Source organism: Carettochelys insculpta, chromosome 5 (assembly GCF_033958435.1).
Source record: "Carettochelys insculpta isolate YL-2023 chromosome 5, ASM3395843v1, whole genome shotgun sequence".
Classification (NCBI taxonomy): domain Eukaryota; kingdom Metazoa; phylum Chordata; order Testudines; family Carettochelyidae; genus Carettochelys; species Carettochelys insculpta.
Window position 1 is genome coordinate 81,776,993 of NC_134141.1, and position 19,301 is coordinate 81,796,293.

General features: G+C 44.6%; 1 protein-coding gene across 2 annotated transcripts in view; it reads left to right on the plus strand.

The window, feature by feature from the left end:
* SSBP2 (single stranded DNA binding protein 2) overlaps positions 1-19,301 on the plus strand; it is a 276,155-nt gene that overhangs the window by 221,245 nt on the left and 35,609 nt on the right. For both annotated transcript variants that reach the window (XM_074995386.1, XM_074995387.1), the window contains 3 exons: positions 3,597-3,664; positions 7,661-7,709; positions 17,935-17,970. In XM_074995386.1, coding sequence (XP_074851487.1) covers positions 3,597-3,664; positions 7,661-7,709; positions 17,935-17,970 — 153 coding nt within the window. The remainder of the gene's footprint in view (positions 1-3,596; positions 3,665-7,660; positions 7,710-17,934; positions 17,971-19,301) is intronic.

The following is a 19,301-nucleotide window of genomic DNA, read 5'->3' on the forward strand; positions in this document are numbered from 1 at the left end:
TTAATTCTGAAATATCTCCGTAAAATGGATTGTCCATTGCTTGTTATCACTTTTAGTAATTCAGGACTCCAATTTTGGTTTTTTTTTTTTTTGGTTTTTTTTTGGTTTATCAAAGCTATTTTGGCCTTACGTCTTAATGGCTATGTCTACATTAGCCAAAAACGTCGAAATGGCCGTGCAAATGGCCATTTTGAAGTTTACTAATGAAGCGCTGAAATGCATATTCAGCGCCTCATTAGCATGCAGGCAGCCGCGGCACTTCGAAATTGACACGGCTCGCCGCCCCGCAGCTCGTCCAGATGGGGCTCCTTTTCAAAAGGACCCCGGCTACTTCAAAGTCCCCTTATTCCTATGAGCAGATAGGAATACGGGGACTTCGAAGTAGGCAGGGTCCTTTCGAAAAGGAGCCCCATCTGGACAAGCTGCGCGGCGGCGAGCCGTGTCAATTTCGAAGTGCCGCAGCCGCCCGCATGCTAATGAGGCGCTGAATATGCATTTCAGCGCTTCATTAGTAAACTTCAAAATGGCCATGCGGTTTTTGGCTCGTGTAGACAATGGCCAATCTGAAGAATATTTGGGTTATGCTCATCTCTCTACACTATGATTCTTTCATTCACTTGTCTCCTTGGTGGCTTCTCTGTTCAATGGGATCTTAGTTGACTTTTGAATACCTGGGCACCTCTTTCTCTTTAATCCTGACAGTCTTTTTGGTAGCAACCAATTCTGCATATGCAACCAACAAAAATGTGTTTAAACATATGTTGGCTTTACTACAGTGCCTAGATATTTGTACCACTTGCTATTTTTTGTGTTGAAAATTTTATTTATGCTCATGAATTTGGGCTCTCCATTTTGCTAGCAATACTAACTACATACACATCGTAGGCAAATCTGGTGTCAATTTTAGCAAGCACAATTTACAGTTTTATTCTCTTTAAAACTGGAGGAGACTATGTAATCCTCTCAAAGATGAGTCTTCCAAAGTAGTCTTTCTATAGATCTGTGCTCATCTATCATCCTTCTTACATGTGTGAGGATCTTCCGATCAAGCAGTTTTAATAACTTGAAGGCTGACTTACAGGGCCTTTAATTCCCACTTTAAAGTCCTTTTCCACTGCCAGAGAGGTAAAGCTGAGTTACGGCTCATCTACGTTCAAAGGGTTTGCTGGTTGTACTTTCCTGGTATAGTTAAACTGGCAAAACCTCTTGTAGGGTAGATGCAATTATATTGGTACACAAGTGTGTATACCAATATAGCTTGTGCCGGTTTCCTGGCTGCAGCAACTAGGCTTTTAGTGGAAAACCTAGGTTGGCAAAAAGCCATGCCCCTAATCAAAAGTGCTATGCCAGTAGAACTTTTTAGTATAAACCCGTCCTTCATGTAAATGAGATTCAGGCCAACAAAATATAAAAGAATTATCTAAACACCATAAGCCATGGTGACATGATCATACATGAACTAGGATATCAAGTTAGGATTGTAGTTTTGATTTTGCTGTCCAGTTTGTATGGCATTATGATCTACATTCTTGTGCTTGGGACAGAGAGACTGAAAACACAAGTATGTAGCCTCTTTATATTTTATTTGAAGTGAATTTTCCCTTTTTAACAGTTCGTTATAGGTACAATAATTACTATTTGGGTAATGACTGACAAAAAACAAAACCAAAACCAAAATACAGTGAAAGGAAAAAGGAAGATAAAACAAGGAAAAGTAACTGAACAAAAACAGCTTAGTTGAACTCTGCCTCTAATTGTTTGTTGAACTCCTTCATCCTCCGCTCTTGTACAGATTTCTCTGTTCCTCTTCCTTCTCATCTTGGAGTCCCTTCTCAACAGAGGCAGTTCCAGGCCTATCCTAGTTATTTGCTTTTATCTTTAGCAACAGACAGGCAGTTGTGTATTACTGTGTTTAAGTTTACTAAATGTGCCAAATGATTTTAATCTGATTTATCTCAGTTCAAGTTCAGTAACAACACCTAACTAAAATGCTTCCTGTCAAGAACTCCTGAAGATCTTAGACCCACAGATTTGGTTCCTTTGTCAAAATAAAGAAAAGAAAAAACAGGAAGACACTCCAAAGAAATGTTTCTCAGATCTCTGAAATGAAAAGGAGAAAAAAAAAAACCTAGAAGTAAATAGCTGCAGAGTTCCTCCAGAAAGTGATGTCATTTTAGTACTGTTTTGGTACAAAGAGACACCAAAAACATTAATATTTAAAGGAAATGTAAGGTAGCATTCCAATTGTTGCAGAATCAGCTTGTTAAGTTATTACATAAACCAGCTGAAATCCCATTCATGGAAGTCATCTGTGGGCTTCAGTGGGGATACTAAACAAGTAGCACATGCAGGTTTCATTTCTATTTTTCAACAAGAAAACCTACCCTAAGAAATCCTTTGTTGACTTGCTTGAAATAAGTTTTTTGTAATTGGAATATCTCTTCACTTTGACACATGAAATACACTATCAGGTCTACATTATAAATCTTATTGTCATATTGTTCCCTGGTCTCCCTAATTTGATGCTCAAATACCCTGGAGCATGGATTTGTGTAATTGGCTGCTTTGGAGAACTCCAGTTAAAGTTAAGTAATCCAGTTATAATATAACTGGAGTGAGTTGTCATTACATCATTGCAAAACAGATAACAATAATGACTTTGAGGACATTCTGTTCTCTTAGGTAAGTGGTTGCCTGCTCCACTTCCTCAAAACATTCTATTGTACTTTTTAGAAAATGCTTTATTATATTTACATTTGCCTAAGATATGAGACAAATTCAGTAGGACTAGTACAGTCTCTACAGTGAATGATATATGTGGGAGGTAAGACAGGTTATTCTGTTTATATTTAATTGAAAATAAATTATTAAATAGCTTAAACTTTCAGGAAAATAGCACAATGTCTAGGCTTTTGTCAGTTTGTGTCAGGATCTAAATATTATTTGAGCACACACCTTGGTTTTATCTATAAGAGCGCTTTGAATAGCTTATTTATAGCCAGTTCTATGGCGTCCATTATACTATTTGAATGATTTTCATGTTAGTTCCCTTAGATTGGTTACAAGAAAAATGCAGCAATCTTTTTATGTGTTCTAGAAATGAAATATATTGTAATATTTTCCCATGGAAGTTATTAATACCCTGTTTGTTAGCCAGGATCAGTTAAAAACAATTCTGTCTGAACTCCAAATTCAGGATCCCTCCACCGCAATTTTTTTTTTCTTGAATAAGTTTTCATGCTATGGAAGTTAAACAGTTATTGAATCTGACCTTAATTGACCTTTGACTTCGCTGTCATATATCATAAATCTTCATGGAACAATTACCATTTTAAATACTTGTGCTTAATGTATGCTTAGTACACTTACATTTGTCAGAACTGTTAAATATGTAGTATGCTAAGCATAGTTCATTTTCATTAGGGATTTTTTTTTTAAAAGTCAAGAATAGAAACTTCTGAAAGAATGACTCACACTGGCCTATCCAATCAACAGGTGTGTAGGGAAGTCATTAACCTACTGTCCTTTCTTTCCCCCCTCCTCTTTGGTTTTGTTTTTTTGTTTTGTGGTAGTCTGACCCTTGGTTATCATTGCAGAACTATGGAGGTGCAATGAGACCACCACTGAATGCTTTAGGTGGCCCTGGAATGCCTGGAATGAACATGTAAGCAAAATAATAAACTACTATCACATTTATAAAATAATATTTTCCTTTTAAAAGAAAAAATAATGGTGACATATATAGGACAAGGGCAAATGTATTTTGATTAATTAACTAACATTCACAGTTGTGACAAAGCAGGGAAACATCATAGCAGTCTCACTCTTCTGCAAAGCATCTTTTACAGAATTCTTTGTTTATTCCTTCTAAGTCTCTCTGAATGGTGGGTTTGTTCTACAGCCAAGATTTATATATTTGGAGTATCTTGTTATTGTGGCCCATCTGTGGCATTGTAAAGAGCCTAAACATTACTTAGGTTTGAATGTTTATTTCACTGATTTAATAGTAAAATAAGTCACCATCAATTCACACATACAGCATTTTAAAGAAGAGTAAGGTTGTAAGATCTTTTTTGTGTGTGGATGCACTCTTTCAAAAGAAGATTTTTTAGAAGAGATCTTCTGGAAGACCTTTTGAAAACTTGCTGTAGTGTAGGTGTAGCCATACTGTCAAAGGCTATGACTACACGGCGTGCTGCTGCCAGCAGGATCATTCAAATGACATTCTTTGATAATGCAAATGGTTGCTCATTTGCATAGTTGCACATCTCATTTGCATAGTCATGGGAGTTTCCTGTCCCGGCAGAGGCTTCTGTCATCACACAAAAAGCCTGAAAAAATGAGGAATAAGGGGCTATCAACAAGAGGAGTCTTGGTCGACATAACCCTACCTGAATGGCTTGTTTTGTGGCAACAGAAGCCTCTGCTGGGACAGCAATCTTGCATGGCTGTGCAAATGAGGCATGTGACTATGCAAATGAGCAGCCATTTGCATTGTCGAGCACCCTCACTTTCATGACCCTGCGAGCAGCAGTGCACTGTGTAGACTTAACCCTACTGGGTAATTTTTCCCTTATTGTCAAATGGAGTTACATACATATATCAAAAGGAGAACAGAAACGTCACTCTGTGGTTTTTTGCTTTTGCAAGATGAGAAGTTTGAGGCCCAGTCTTAAAGTTACTGATGTCGCTTAGGCATGAATTTCTTTAGCGTATAAATCTTTCTATTGTGAGACCATGGCACAGATATATTGTACATATTAACGCTAACATTCATGTTCATTAAGAGCACATTTGATGATAATACACAACCAGTAGCACTAAATGTGCCCAGATGTTTTAGCATTTTGTCCTTTAGATTATCACCTACAATTATTCAATGCATGATGCTAAGCAACATCTGTGTATCTTATCTTCTGTACTTGTTTTTCCATAAAAGATGGCTGCTTCCTCATTGCCTTATATAGGGTACGTAGTTTAATTTGCATTTTCTTTTATACAGGAATATAAATATATAGGCATATACTTTTTTTTCAATTAAAAATGTCCTCCTTTTAGTTCAAAGGGTTTGGCCCTCTGGCAGAATTTAAATATGAAAAATTTATTCTGCAAAGCCAACAGCCATTTTTAAAGTGTAATCTGTCCTCTGTAGGTAATTAATTTTTGAGATTCTTTTTTCTTGATAGTCCATTGGTATATTAACTAATTAAATTTTATCACAACAAAACTAGCCTGAAATATTACAGACATTTCAACCCAAAATGACATTTCTCTTGAAAGATGTATCATTGAAAAATATTTCCTGACACCACCTTAACTTCAGTATTTCAACTGAGATGTGTACTTGTTTCAGTTATCTTCTAAAAGCAAATCTGCAAGTGCCCATGTCAGAGTTTTCCTTATAAACTCACTTTTAAAGGGTATAAATCTCAGGAAATCAAAACTTGGTGTGGTAAATCTTTGTATGGCTGCAATAGAATGGGAGCAAAGTAGCAAATTTCAAGGGATACTGTTAAAATTTGTGAACTTATTGTAATGGCTAGTGAGAACCATACTGTTTTATAAGGCACTAAGAATGTTTCAGTATATACCTGAAGGGAAAAAAAAGAATTTCCACGATGTCTGTGTTAGATAGCAATCTGTTGACAGAAGTTTTTTGCCATCATGTCCCACCAGACACCGGAGGCGGCATCAAAGCAGAACATTAGTTGGCCCCAGGCCTGCAACCGCTATTCCCTGCAGCTGCTGCTCCAGGAGTTTAGTCATCTTCCAGAGGGGCAGCATTGTGGTCCCTCTGGAGGTCCTCCTGGATGCAGCGATGGCCCCTCTGGCTGTGGGCCCTCGGTGGTGCTGGGGGGCTGGCTCACCCTGGAGGTGAGATGGGGCTGGCCCGGCCCATAGACAGTGCAGATCCAACTGTAAAGGAGACAAGGCGTGGGGATGGTGAATCATTCACACAGCACAGCCCCTAAGGCCCTGGCCCCCATCGTGAGCAGCAACCAACACCCCTCAGACCAAGGGACAGGAATGTCCCAGGAACAAAGCCAAGTGTGGCCTGCACAACAGGCTCTGCCACCTGGGAACTCGTGGTGCTTCCAGGATCATGCTGAATACTGCACCCCCATCCCTCCACCTCAGGGAACAGGCTAGTGGCGGAGGGAAGTGTCCAGCTACGGAAGAGTGCCTTCGTGGATGGCATGTGAGATGGAAGCAGTCTGGCCCTATGTGCCCCCAACCCCTCACACAGCTGCAGCTCACACTGCTGTCCACAGGAGCAGGTGCTGCCTCACACCTTCAGGCATGCCCATCTGCTGCACTCCCTGGTGTGTCTCAGGTCAGCCCACTTCCAGCCGGGGAAGGTGCTAGCAGGGCTTTCCCACTCCCCTCAGGGCCTGGGGCTCATCTGGCCTCCCATGCAGCTGGCAGCAAGCTGGCACCTGTGCTTGGGGGCTGTCTGCTGGGTCTGGGTGGAACATGCTGCTTTGCACATGGTTCCATGTGCTGGGACCGCAGCACAAGGTGCCGCCTGAGCTAAATTTTCCATATGCAACCGATTATATAGTGCGAAACAGGTATGTTTTGTGAATAAGTTGACAATTCCACAATAAACATGTATTAGAAGAAGTGGTGTGGGAACAAAGCTGCTTTCATTGCTTTATTAAGAAATGTGCAGCTGGCTAATTTTTTTTTAAAAAATCAACCAATATTTAACTTCATACAATCATATACCTGCTGAGCAGAATCTGCCATAGTACTTTTTATAGCTGTTTATCTACATAGTCGTTTTCCCTGTGTCTTTCAGTAAATTTGCAAAGTCCGATACCAGATGAGCTTTCATATACACAGTTTCTTGCTTTTTTCTTTCACTCACTCAGTTTTTTCCTGATAGGGCTAAGTGGATTTCTATGTTGACTGGGTCCTTTCGAAAAGCACACCGGTGTAGACGAGCTGTGGGCAAGAGAACTGCGGCACTTTCAAAGTGCTGTGGCTGGCGGCGTGCTAATGGGGTGCTGAATATTCATTTCAGCTCCTGATTAGTATTCTTCGATTTGGCCATTAGCCTGGCCATTTCAAAGTTTTTTGTAAGTGTAGATGTAGACACAATGTTTTGTTTATGTAAAATTGGGCCACAGGGAAAAACAGCTACATAGAGCCACAAATTACATTTTCTTTCAAGTCTTGCTGTTGGGGGCATGGGATTTGCCGCCTGGCAGAACAGACAGAAGGGCTGGATCCCTAATTTGCAGGTATCTATGATCTGTGCAAAACTCCAGTGTTTTCCCCACTGTTATCTTCCTTGTACCCCTTTGTTAGAAGCTCTGAAGGAGTTACTGTCGTGCAATTCCTAGCAGATGGTTCCCTGAAAAATACGGAAAATACATAAATGATGGAGTGAAGGTGACAGACATAGTCTTTTACAAATAATTTTATATAGTATCTGTTAAACTTTATATGCTGGTGATAGTTCAGTTATGATGATCTTGTGTTTAATACTATAACAGTGCATGCTAGCTTATAATCACACTTTACTGCAGTGAAAAAATGATGATGCTACCAGAAGAGGCCAGGAAAAGATAGCAGCTAACATTTAGTTTGTGGTAGCACAGTTGGTCAGAAACAAAACTTTGATTAAATTCTCATTTGTCATTTTATGTTCCAGGGGTCCAGGAGGTGGTAGACCGTGGCCAAACCCAACAAATGCCAATTCTGTAAGTACATATTTAAGTGCGTTGAAAAGCACCCTGTGGTTTGATGGGTTATTCTTTCTTAATATGCCCACGTGTGGGGGAAAAAAACCTTTATTGAACAAATAGAGGAGTGCATGCCTTATTTCTGGTCCATAGGCTATTTCAGAATGGTGCCATTGGAGCCCATTATACCATATTTCAAGATAGGTGTTTTTCCTCAAAGAATGAGATTTACCTCAATTGAAATAACACACCCGTTATTTTGAATTTATTTTGAAAGAGAGTGTGCCTCATTTAGACAATGCCAACATTTATTTCCAAATAAATGCTGTTATTTTGAGATAACTTGGCTGTGTAGACATAGCCTAGGACAAGAACAGCTGATAATGCCCACCCTACATCACTTACCCTGGCTGCTAGCCTTACAGAAGGTAGATCACAGTTCAAAGGGCTCATTTGGGAGAGCACAGTGACACCCTTCATAATCTGTACCCAGAGATTCTAGTACTTGAGTGAACTCATATCATCATATATCCCAACTTTGCATTTACAGTAGGCTCAGGTACATCTGCTGTTCCTAGATGCTATTACTGGCTGTCTCTAGGATAGGGTGTATGAAGTATATTCTTGACTTTGATTAATTTATTCATTAGTAGGTAGAGACAGCTGTTTCCTCTTTAGTTTTGTGATTTTTCACTGTCCTCTTTATGTCTCTTCTTTGTTGTAAGTGATCCTTGTGTTTTGATAGTATGGCTTCTATGCAGTTTGCCATTGTGACAGAGCTCTAGGTTCAGAATGGCCATGTATTTGGGTAAATTATTTCCTAATTTTGATGTTAGCAGCGTTTGCTGATTATCATGCATGCAATGCAATAAATGTTTAAAATAATTTTTGAAAGGGGAAAATTATCAAAGCACAGTGGGCTCTGGCTGTTTAACTTCGCCATCTTTATATGTAAATCTCTCCCTTCATATTTTCTCTCTCTCTGAATTGTTCCATGTCTCATAATTCACAGGTGTAGCTCAATTTGCAGTAATACTAACTTTGTGGAGTGTGGCTAACTTGATCAGAATAAATTAATGTTATACACACACGAAAGATAAAAAGTACACAAAATCTATGTCACTATGAACTGACCCTGGCAGTTTTTAATAATAATGCATGTACAAAAAGAAAAAGAGCTCAGTGTTGCATGACTGAGTTACAAATGCATTAACTTGCATTTTCCCTGCTTTTAGTATGACAGCCTTACTATTTTTTTCCTTTAAATATCTTGATTGTTTTAAATAAAGGAGAGAATATTATTCTGTCATGGAATTTTATGTTTATTAAATTCAATATGCAAGTGCATGCTAGAGACCAGACCCTTATTCATGAAAACACTTAAGTACGTAACCAAGCCAGTGGAATTTAAGCACATGCACAAGTGCTCTCTTGAATATGGATATTTTCATGAACTTAAAATATGCATTATCCACCTGATTAGAGTGAAATCAGGGAAATAATTACAGTATTTAGTCAGACTTCTAAAACCTACTAGAGAGAAATTAATCCTTTGAAACTATTGTAATCTCTCATGAAAGCACACACCTAGGACGTGCACTCTTCACGTTTTATTTACTGCTCTTTAAAAAAAAGTAAACAGATTTGTTGACAGTACAAGGATTTTCTTTCATAAGCAGGAAAAAGGAGGTTCCACATTGTACAAGATAAGAAAATATAGTTGAAGCAGTTCGGAGTACGATTTGTCTTAACCCTGCAATACATACGGATTTTATAAAAGTTGTACCAGTGGCTGTTTTAACTGAATTTATGTCACCTGCTGTATATTTCATCAAATTGTTAGCTTTCTATATGTAGTTCCATGCGTCTTGTCATTTAAAACCTACCTACCAGAAAAACTAGGTCATTCCCTCTCCTCCCAGAAGAAATAAAAAGTAAGAGAAATGGAAAGACTTGCTTCTTATATACATTTTTGAAAACTATATCAAATAGCAACAAGGGATTGCCCCATACATGAAGCTCATGGCAATGGCACAGCTGAGCCTGAAGTGAAGTTGGGGCTTTTTCTCTTAACCATTAGGTTTATTCAGATTTCGTAAGAGATTTTTGATTGTTAGGTTTTGGAAGGAGGGGAAGAGTAGCTTTAAAAGAACTGCCATAATGCTTGTTTTCTTTGCCTCAATGAACTGATGTTAAGGGGTAAGGAAAAGTGAGACAGAATCATAGAATCTAAGGGCTGGAAGGGACCTCAGGAGGTCATCGAGTCCAGCCTCCTGCCAAAGCAGGATGAACCCCAACTAAATCATTGCAGCCAGGACTTGTCAAGACAGGACTTAAAAACCTCTAGGGATGAAGATTCCACCATCTCTCTAGGCAATGCATTCCACTGCTTCACCACTCTTCTGATTTTAGTTAGCTGAACAACCGTTTATCATGGGTGTGGCCAAATTTCCCGTGTTCCCATAAAGTTTGTTTACAGCCACCAGTGCCAGCTCACAGTGTTCTGTGCTGTTATTTAGCTGTAATTTGCCCCTAAATGTCTCCTAAGAGCCCAGTAAGCAGTGGAAGTGTTGGTAATGTACAAGAAAATATTGACCTCCCGTCGTCTGGCAAATTCTCTCATCTGGCACCAGTCAGGTCCTGAGGGTGCCAGACAAGAGAGGTCCAGCCTGTAGTACCAGACTAGAGAGGTTCAATCAGTGCAACAAGATGCCCATTGAATATTACCACTTGCTTATTGTTGCATCTTATTCACCGGCGTTGTTGACTCAATGTCTGTTTACATTATACGCTCTCCAGAACAGAGATCTTGGCCAGCCCTTTTAAGATGTGATCCTTTGTGGCTTTTCCAACGACAAAAGGGTGGGATCCTTGCAGAAGACACCGGACATAGTGAGAGGCTCAGCCAGCTATGTAGTTATAGCCTTTGCTATTGTACTAACTGAACACATCACATATATTAATGAATTTTTATCCTCACAACATCCCTGTGATGTAGGGAACTATCATCCTGATTTTCAGATGGATAACTGAGACAGAGTAGGTTAATCTGATTTACCCAAAGTCATGCAGCAAGTCTTTGGCTGAGCTAAGAACTGAGAGGAGCTTGGACTTCAGCTCCGGCCCTGTATTCCAGCATGGCTAATATTGGCCCTGGCAACTTAATTAAAATGGATTGTGACCCAATTTGGAGTCCTGACTCACAGTCTGAGAATCTCTGTATTACATTATTTGTCCTTCTCTGACCTTATAGCTTCTGGGCCAGCCCTAGGTGTCTTGCTGGTCTGGGAAGAAAACATTTCCAGAACCTCCTTTGGAGCAGGCAAGCTACAAGCCTCTACATTTCAGCTGCATTTTGGTCAAACAAATAAACTCAAAACCCACAGCAGAGTGTGTCCCATTCCAGATGTTAATATGGGGGTCATCTTGTTTTCTCACCCTGGTCAGCCTAATGGTCTCTGCTATGCCTTCCTGCCCCTTTCTTAGTAGATTTGTCAGATACGGGTTAGTGTAGATATGGAAGGGAATGGGGTGGGATTGCTGGAGTACAGTGCCCTCTGGCTATTCTATGCCAGCATATTAATGTATAGGTTTCAGATAGCAAGACATATTAGAATGAGGAAATTAGAAGGTAAATGTTGATAAACATTTTACTTAGGATATTAGAAGCTAGAGTGGACTAATACTAGAAATTGTACTATAAGGATTAATTCTGCTTTGATGGGGAGATGGATAGGAAAGTGGATAAGAGATTTTTGCATCTCTTCATTCTAATATTCTGTAATGATTCCCATATAATTGAGTCCATCTTTTTTTTTCAATTTCTGCTACACTCTGAAGCAAGTCCATCCTTCACCAATTAGATTTCAAGAGGCAGTTCACATTTTCGGTGTGTGAGAGTTCCAGAACATGCTGATGTTTGTGGCTTCTAAGAATAAATGCAACGGGTTTTAAATAACCTTTATTCCATTTAATAGTGCGGTGTTTTTCATATTACCTCTCAGCAACTGTTATGGACCCTTATCACTTCGTGTGTGTTCTACTAGAGCTGTGCTAACTTCAGCCTCCTTTTAGCAAGTGCTAATGTCAGAGAGTTCTTGAACAGCCACTTGGAATTCACTAGTTCAGTGTTACCTAAATGATAGTAAATAGCCACTAGAAGTCTTGCTTGTGCTCCACAGAATTCTGGCTTCTCACATGGTGCTGACTGTCCTTTTATGTTTTCTTTCATTGAATCACACTTGAAAAGTTTTAAAAACTCATTGAACTTTTCCATATAATCACTTATATTGGCCACTGAGTATTCTTTGGTTGCCCTCTGAATCATCAGTAGGAGAGATGTGGCCCAGACTATGAAAGTCTTTGGCTGTGTCTACACTAGCTCCCAACTTTGAAGGGAGCATGGTAATTAGGTTGTCAGGAGATTACTAATGCAGTGCTGCAGTGCATATGCAGCACTTCATTTAGCTAATTCTCCCCCCGCAGCAACTTCGAAGCAGCAAACTTTGAAGTGCCAGCTCACATGTATCCACGGCTAACCTCAAAATTTTGAGGAGTAAAGGGATTTCGAAGTAGCCTGGGCACTTCAAAATACCCACGGGTTAGCCGCAGCTACCCACAAGCCGGCACTTTGAAATGTGCTGCTTAGAAGTTGCCGTGGGGGAGAATTAGCTTGATGAAATGCTGCATATGCACCACAGCACTTCATCAATAATCTCACAACACCCTACTTACCATGCTCCCTTCAAAGTTGAGAGCTAGAGTAGACACAGCCTTTGAGTACTTGGCAATCAGATAAGACAATTCTTTGGGCAAAGTGATCTTCCTGTTAGATTTTTCCAGATTTTTAATTCTTAACTCCCGGTTCAACTTCCTGAGCTGTTCCTCTCCAATATCCTATAGAGAACTTCTGTGGAAGTTATTTCATAAAGAAGAAAACTACATTACTTACCAGCATCTAGGGTTCTCCAGGGTACTCCTGTAATGAATCTCAACAAATTGGATTTAATGTTCATTTGGGACACTTTCCCCAAGCAAGCAGAGACAATACCATCAGAGTCCCCTGAGATCAAAGAAAGTGTCATTTTATGGCCCTTAATTCGGTTAAAGACTTTATTACTGTTTATTGTCCATCACTGTTCTCTTGCTTAAGTCCCATTAACTTAAAGTTAAGCATGTGTTTATGCTGTCCTAAATTGGGCTAATACTCATGTAACCTTACTACTAAAAATTTGCAACAAGTTAATGGATCTTTATATTGGATTATTGTGATAAGTGCAGGTGAAGCCTGAAGACTGTACTGTAGTAGATGCAAGCAGGCCTGCTGACATGGGGCAGGGGGGCAAACAGGGCAACTGTTAATGTGGCAGCAGTTGTGGCCATGAGCCCTTTAAATTGCCTTGCTCCGCATGGTGCTAAGGGCTGGCTGGGAGGGGGCAGCATAGTCTGGTTGGCACTGGGGGGTGGCTGACCCCATCCTTGCCCCTACTGCCCAAGGCCCTGCCCCTTCAGGGTGTGTAAAGTTGGGCCCTCTCCACTTTGCCAAGGGGCCTGGCTATTCTGACAGCCCCCCCAGGATGTAAACCACGTAACTTGTACCACAATTGCAAACTGTCTTTTGAAAAAGTGACAATAACTTTTCAGCATTCACACATATAGGCTACGTCTACACGTGAACGCTACATCGAAATAGCTTATTTTGATGTAGCGACATCGAAATAAGCTATTTCAATGAATAACGTCTACACGTCCTCCAGGGCTGGTGCCATCGACGTTCACCATCGAAGTTGGGCAGCACCACATCGAAGTAGGCGCTGCAGGGGAACCTCTACACACCAAAGTAGCACACATCGAAATAAGGGTGCCAGGAACACCTGCAGGCAGGGTCACAGGGCGGACTAGCACTTCCGGGGCAACAGCTAGCCACTCCCTTAAAGGGCCCCTCCCAGACACACTCAGCCTGCACAGCACACAGTCTGCAGAGCCATAGGCATGCACACCTTGGGCGTCGCAGTCATGGACCCCCAGCAGCAGCAGCAGCAGCAGCAGCCAGAGGTCCACCCAGCCACCCCTGCAGGAGCAGTGCTCGCCCTGCTTGATGCCATGCAGGAGGCAGCTGATCACATCCTAGCCACAGAGGAGGAGCTGCCCGCAGAAGAGGAGGAAGCAACCCCAAACCCTGCAGCCCCCGCCCCCACCACCACACACGCCGCCGGCTGTGGAGCTACCCCACGAGCACCGACTGGTGGGAGCGGCTGGTGCTCAGAGAGTGGGACAACGACCACTGGCTCCAGAACTTTTGCATGAGCTGGCAGACATTTCTGGAGCTATGCCAGTGGCTCACCCCCGCACTGAGGCACCAGGACACCTTCATGCGGCGTGCCCTCAGCGTCAAGAAACGGGTCGGCATCTCTGTCTGGAAGCTGGCCACTCCAGACAGCTACCGATCCGTGGACCAGCAGTTTGGCGTCGGCAAGGCCACCATCAGGGCTGTCCTCATGGAGGTAAGAGGACCCACGGGGGGCGGGGGAGGCAGCCCTGGCAGGGGAGGGGAGTCCTGGCAGGGTAGGGGAGGGGAGGGGATTCCTGGCAGGGGAGGGCCACACACACCCTGCACACCCCTCATTGGTGGTCTCCCATGTGCTTCCCCTGCAGGTTGTCCACGCCATCAACGCCCTGCTTCTCCACAGGCTCGTGAGGCTTGGGGACCCGGATGCCACCATCACGGGGTTTGCCACCCTGGGCTTCCCCAATTGCTTCAGGGCTCTGGATGGGACCCACATCCCCATCCGTGCCCCGGAGCACAGTGGAGGACGCTACTTAAACAGGAAGGGCTACCACTCAGTGGTCCTCCAGGCCTTGGTGGACAGCCGGGGCCGCTTCCTGGACATATATGTGGGCTGGCCTGGCAGCACCCACGATGCCCGGGTATTCTGGAATTCGGGTCTGTGCCGCCGGCTGGAGGCGGGGACCTTCATCCCCCAGCAGGAGATCCCTGTGGGGAACACCACCATGCCCCTCTGTGTGATCACAGAAGTGGCATACCCCCTCCGGCCCTGGCTCATGCACCCTTACATGGGCCACCTGTCAGCCAGCCAGGAGCGCTTCAACATGCGCCTGAACCACACACGCCAGGTGGTGGAGCACACATTTGGCCGCCTCAAAGGGCGCTGGAGGTGTCTCCTCACCCACCTTGATGCGGGCCCCACCAACGTCCTCCAGATTGTGGTCGCGTGCAGCGCCCTCCACAACCTCGTCGAGAGCAAGGGGGAGGCATTCTTTCAGGGCTGGGCTGTGGAGCTTGGCAGGGCCGATGTGCAGCCATCCGCTGCCCCCAGTCGCCAGGTGGACCCTGAAGGGACCCGAGTCCGGGAGGCCCTGCGGGCCCAGTTCGACGAGGCCGCAGGGTGAACGCTGGCAGGTCCCCCACTGCACCGCCCATCCTCCACAACACTCCCTGGCCCTACGCCCACACCACAGAGCACCCAAGAGCAGACCCCCCCCACTTTTCTTGCAAATAAAAACAGACATTTGTTCATCAAACCAGAATATATGTTGAACTCTTATTATTATTATCATAACTAACTATTTACAGGCAAAACAAATATTATATATATATATGTATTATAAATAAGATAAGATGAAAGATAAAAAGGGGAAAACAAGGAAGGGGAGAACTATTTACATGGGGGGGCAGGTATCAGCATAACAACATAACAACAGGGGTCTAATACAAACTATTTACAAAAGATGATAACTGAAGGGGATATATACAAAGGGGGGGCCTGGGCCCCACACCCCCTAATGTCCAGCGCTGGGGGTGGGCGGCCGCGACCCACACCTTGGCCTCAGCCCTGGCCGGGGGCTGGCTGGGGGCCGGGTGGACCGGGAGATATGGCCAGCGGGTGTCAGCTGGCCCCAGGTCCCCCTCGGTGGAACGGCCCTCGGTTTCGAATGGCGGTGCGACGGTGGATGGAGCAGCGGGTGAAGCGGTGGGTGGAGCAGGCAGGGCGGGCAGAGCGGCGGCCGGCGCGGCATGGGGGGCCAGGTAGTCTGCGATGCGCTCAAAGGTGCGCATAAAGGCCCCCCATGCCTCCTGGCGCCAGGCCAGCGCCCGCTCCTGTAGTTGGAGGCGCCGCTTCTCCACCCGCAGGCGCTGCTCGGAGACCTCCAGCTGCCGACGGAGGATCGCCCGCAGCTGGGGGTCCGTCGCCGTCCGTGGGTGCTGCTGGCTCCGCCGTTGTCCCCGTCCTGGGGCCGGTCAGTGCTCTGCCGAGGGGCTGGCCTGGACTGATGACCCTGGTGGGCTCTCCGGTACCACTGACACCTCGCCGGTGCTCTCCGGTCCTTCTGATGGTGCAGCTGCGGAACACGGGGGAAGAAGAGTGGAGACAGCTGTTAGTGTGGGCCCCGAGCCGTGGCCCTTGTCCCCCAACCCCTCTGCTGCTGGTTCCCCATCCCCGTCCCCAGGAGATGCTGCTGCTGCTGATGGGTGTCCCACCCCCTGCCCCCGGGGGACCCTAGGTTCCGCTCCCCCCATCCCCAGGGATGGGGCATGGCACTGTTGTGCTGGGGGGGCAGGGGCTGATGCACTCCTGTGAGGGACATGCCACTGCTGTCCTTGGGGCCATGGTCATCTGGGCATGTGGAGGGCCCTGGTCATGTCTGTTACCCCCGCCCCTCAACCCCGGGGGTGTGCATTGGGGGGTACATACCTGATGGTCCACTCCCATGGTCGGGGGACACCCGGTGGGCGGATGCCCTGCTGGAGCTCCGTGACCGCAGGATTATTTGGAGCCCCCCGTCGCTGGAGGAGGACTCCCCCTCCTCCTCCTCCGGCGTCCCAGCGGGGGGCTCCTGGGGGGGGCCCTGGGATGCGGGGCTTACCTCCGGGCGGACTCCGCCTCCGGGGCCTGCTGGGGCTCATTGGCCAAGGTATCAAGAGTGGCCGGAGGGGAGGAGGTATGCCAGGGGCCCAGGATGGCCCTGAGCTCCCTGTAAAAGGGGCAGGTGACAGGGGCGGCCCCAGATCGGCCGGCCGCATCCCAGGCCCGGGTGTAACCTTGCCGCAGCTCCTTCACCTTACTCCTGACGTGGTCAGGAGTGCGGGCAGGGTGACCCTGGGCAGCCAGGCCCTCGGCCAGCCAAGCGAACGCATCTGCGTTCTGCCTCTTGCTCCCCATTACCTGGAGCACCTCCTCCTCACTCCAGAGCCCCAGCAGGTCCCGAAGCTCAGCCTCCGTCCAGGAGCGGCCCCACTGCCGCTTCCCAGCCTGGCTGCCGGGCTGGGAGCCCTGGCTCCCCTTGGGGGGGTGCCTTGGGGGGCTGGTGGGTGGCCATTGCAGCGGTGGGGGGTTTCTGTGGCTGCAGAGGGGTGTGCAGGCTGGCCGCGTGGCTGGGCTGCCACCTGCACACTCTCTCAGTTTCCTGCACAGGAAGGCAGGGGGCGGCGACCTTTAAGGGGCTGCTGCACATGGTGACCATCGAGCTCAGGGGCTGGAGAGAGCGTCTCTCAACCCCTCAGCTGATGGCAGCCATGGCGGACCCCACTATTTCGATGTTGTGGGACGTGCAACGGCTACACGTTCCCTACTTAGATGTTCAATGTCAAAGTAGGGCGCTATTCCCATCTCCTAATGGGGACAGCGACTTCTACGTCTCGCCGCCTTACGTCGATGTCAACTTCGAAATAGCGCCCGCCACGTGCAGCCGTGACGGGCGCTATTTCAAAGTTGGCGCGGCTACTTCGAAGTAGCTGGCACGTGTAGAAGCGGCTATAGTGTGGATCTAAAGAGGCTAGTGATGCAGACACTCAAGCATGTGTATTGTTTAGTTCTGTCAACTTCCATAGCACACATGACCATAAATATACCCATGTTTTGCAGGTTTAGGTGCTAGGAAGCCACCAATTTCTGGAATGTAACCTGATTCTTTTCAGTGCAAGCCATAACAAATATTTTTCTATGGGGCACAGCAACTTTAAACTGGAATATAAAGTATCTTTTGCTTGTCTTTGTGACTGTGTACTGCACTTTTTTACTTTAGCATCACCTTAAAGTGAGACATTTCCTACTAGTCAGATAGCATTGTGTGTAACATCAGTATTTGCTCCCTATCTTCTGCCTCATCACTAAAAGTGACTTTTAAAATATGCTTCAGAATAGGATCCTCAGTGTATTTTGGTGTAGACCTCCTTTCTCCATCTTAATGGAAAATAAATATTTTATTTTGCTTTACTTTCTAGATACCATACTCTTCAGCATCTCCTGGGAACTATGTAGTAAGTACCTTTGAGTGTTTTTGCTCATTAGAATTGATGTTACAAGTTATTTAGGCACCAAAATAGTTGTCCAGATGTTAAGAAGAACCCTTGTGTATTGGTTGAGAAGTGAACATCTGATCTGTGTTTAGTTGTTTTGTCTGCCATCTACAGCACATATGTTGGTATTCATTACTAGAACAGTTATCAGTCTGGTCAAAATTGCCTTGAGTGCTTTGGTTTACTTCAGCATATGTTTCTATAACCAATATAATACTACAGTACTAAAGGAGAAAAAACAGCCTTTTCTTGAATTTTTGAAGCTCTGCAGAAAAAAAATAAGCATTGGAAGAACTAGAAAAGTTCTAACCTTCCAAAGGATATGTAGCACATCACTTAAAAAGACACTCACAGCTAATGTTTGAGAGATTTTTAGTCTTTGTTCTTTATAATTACTGCCTGAAGACTTGAAAACTATGTTTTCCCACATATACCTTAATTTATTTGGCAAATATTAATTTTATGCTGTGATTGGATTGGCCCTCAAGTGAATACAGTTATCTTTGTTTAGCAGCTTCTTTGATATTCAGTATATATTATTCCATAATAATATCTCACCCTGATCTTTTATCACAAAGGACTCTAATTCCTGAATAGTTTTTCCTGTTGTATCTAGGAAACACTTTTCCTATCAATGAAATAGTTGTCTGTAAATCAGTGGAGCCGGATAACGCTGTGTCAGCTCATACTCCTGCTTCCTTGGCCACCATCACTGAATTTCCCCTGAAAAGTGATGGTTCCTATCACACTTTTTTTTCTTGTTTTGGGGTGTATTATTGATATCTGTGTTTTCCAAGGAACATTGTTTGATCTCATTTTGTCACATTTAATAGTAGGGCCAAGATACGAAAGGGTGAGAATTATATGAGTTTCTCTGCGTGTGTTTCCCACTTGTCACTCTTGTTTGCAAGTTGGGAGGCTTGTTGGATTCCCAGTTTCCATTGGGAGATTAGATTTCAGCAGACTTCTTTCTTTCATTTTCATGAGGCCAGAAGGTGCTGTGACCGTTTCTTTTGGATGTGGACCTTGCTACCATGATTCATGTCCTTGTCACTTTAAAATTAGACAACATCTGCATACACCTATTCCTCAGAATAACTTGGAAACTGAAGCTGGTTTAGAATGTAGATACAAGCCCTTCCTCACTCTGAGAACATCATACCAATATTTCATGAACTGCATTGGCTGCCTGTGTTTCTGGCTGAACTGCAAAACATTGTGAGTTATGAAGTCCAAAATGGCCTGGGGCCATGCTACCTGAAATTGCCTGCCTGGCTTCCCATGCTGTACAG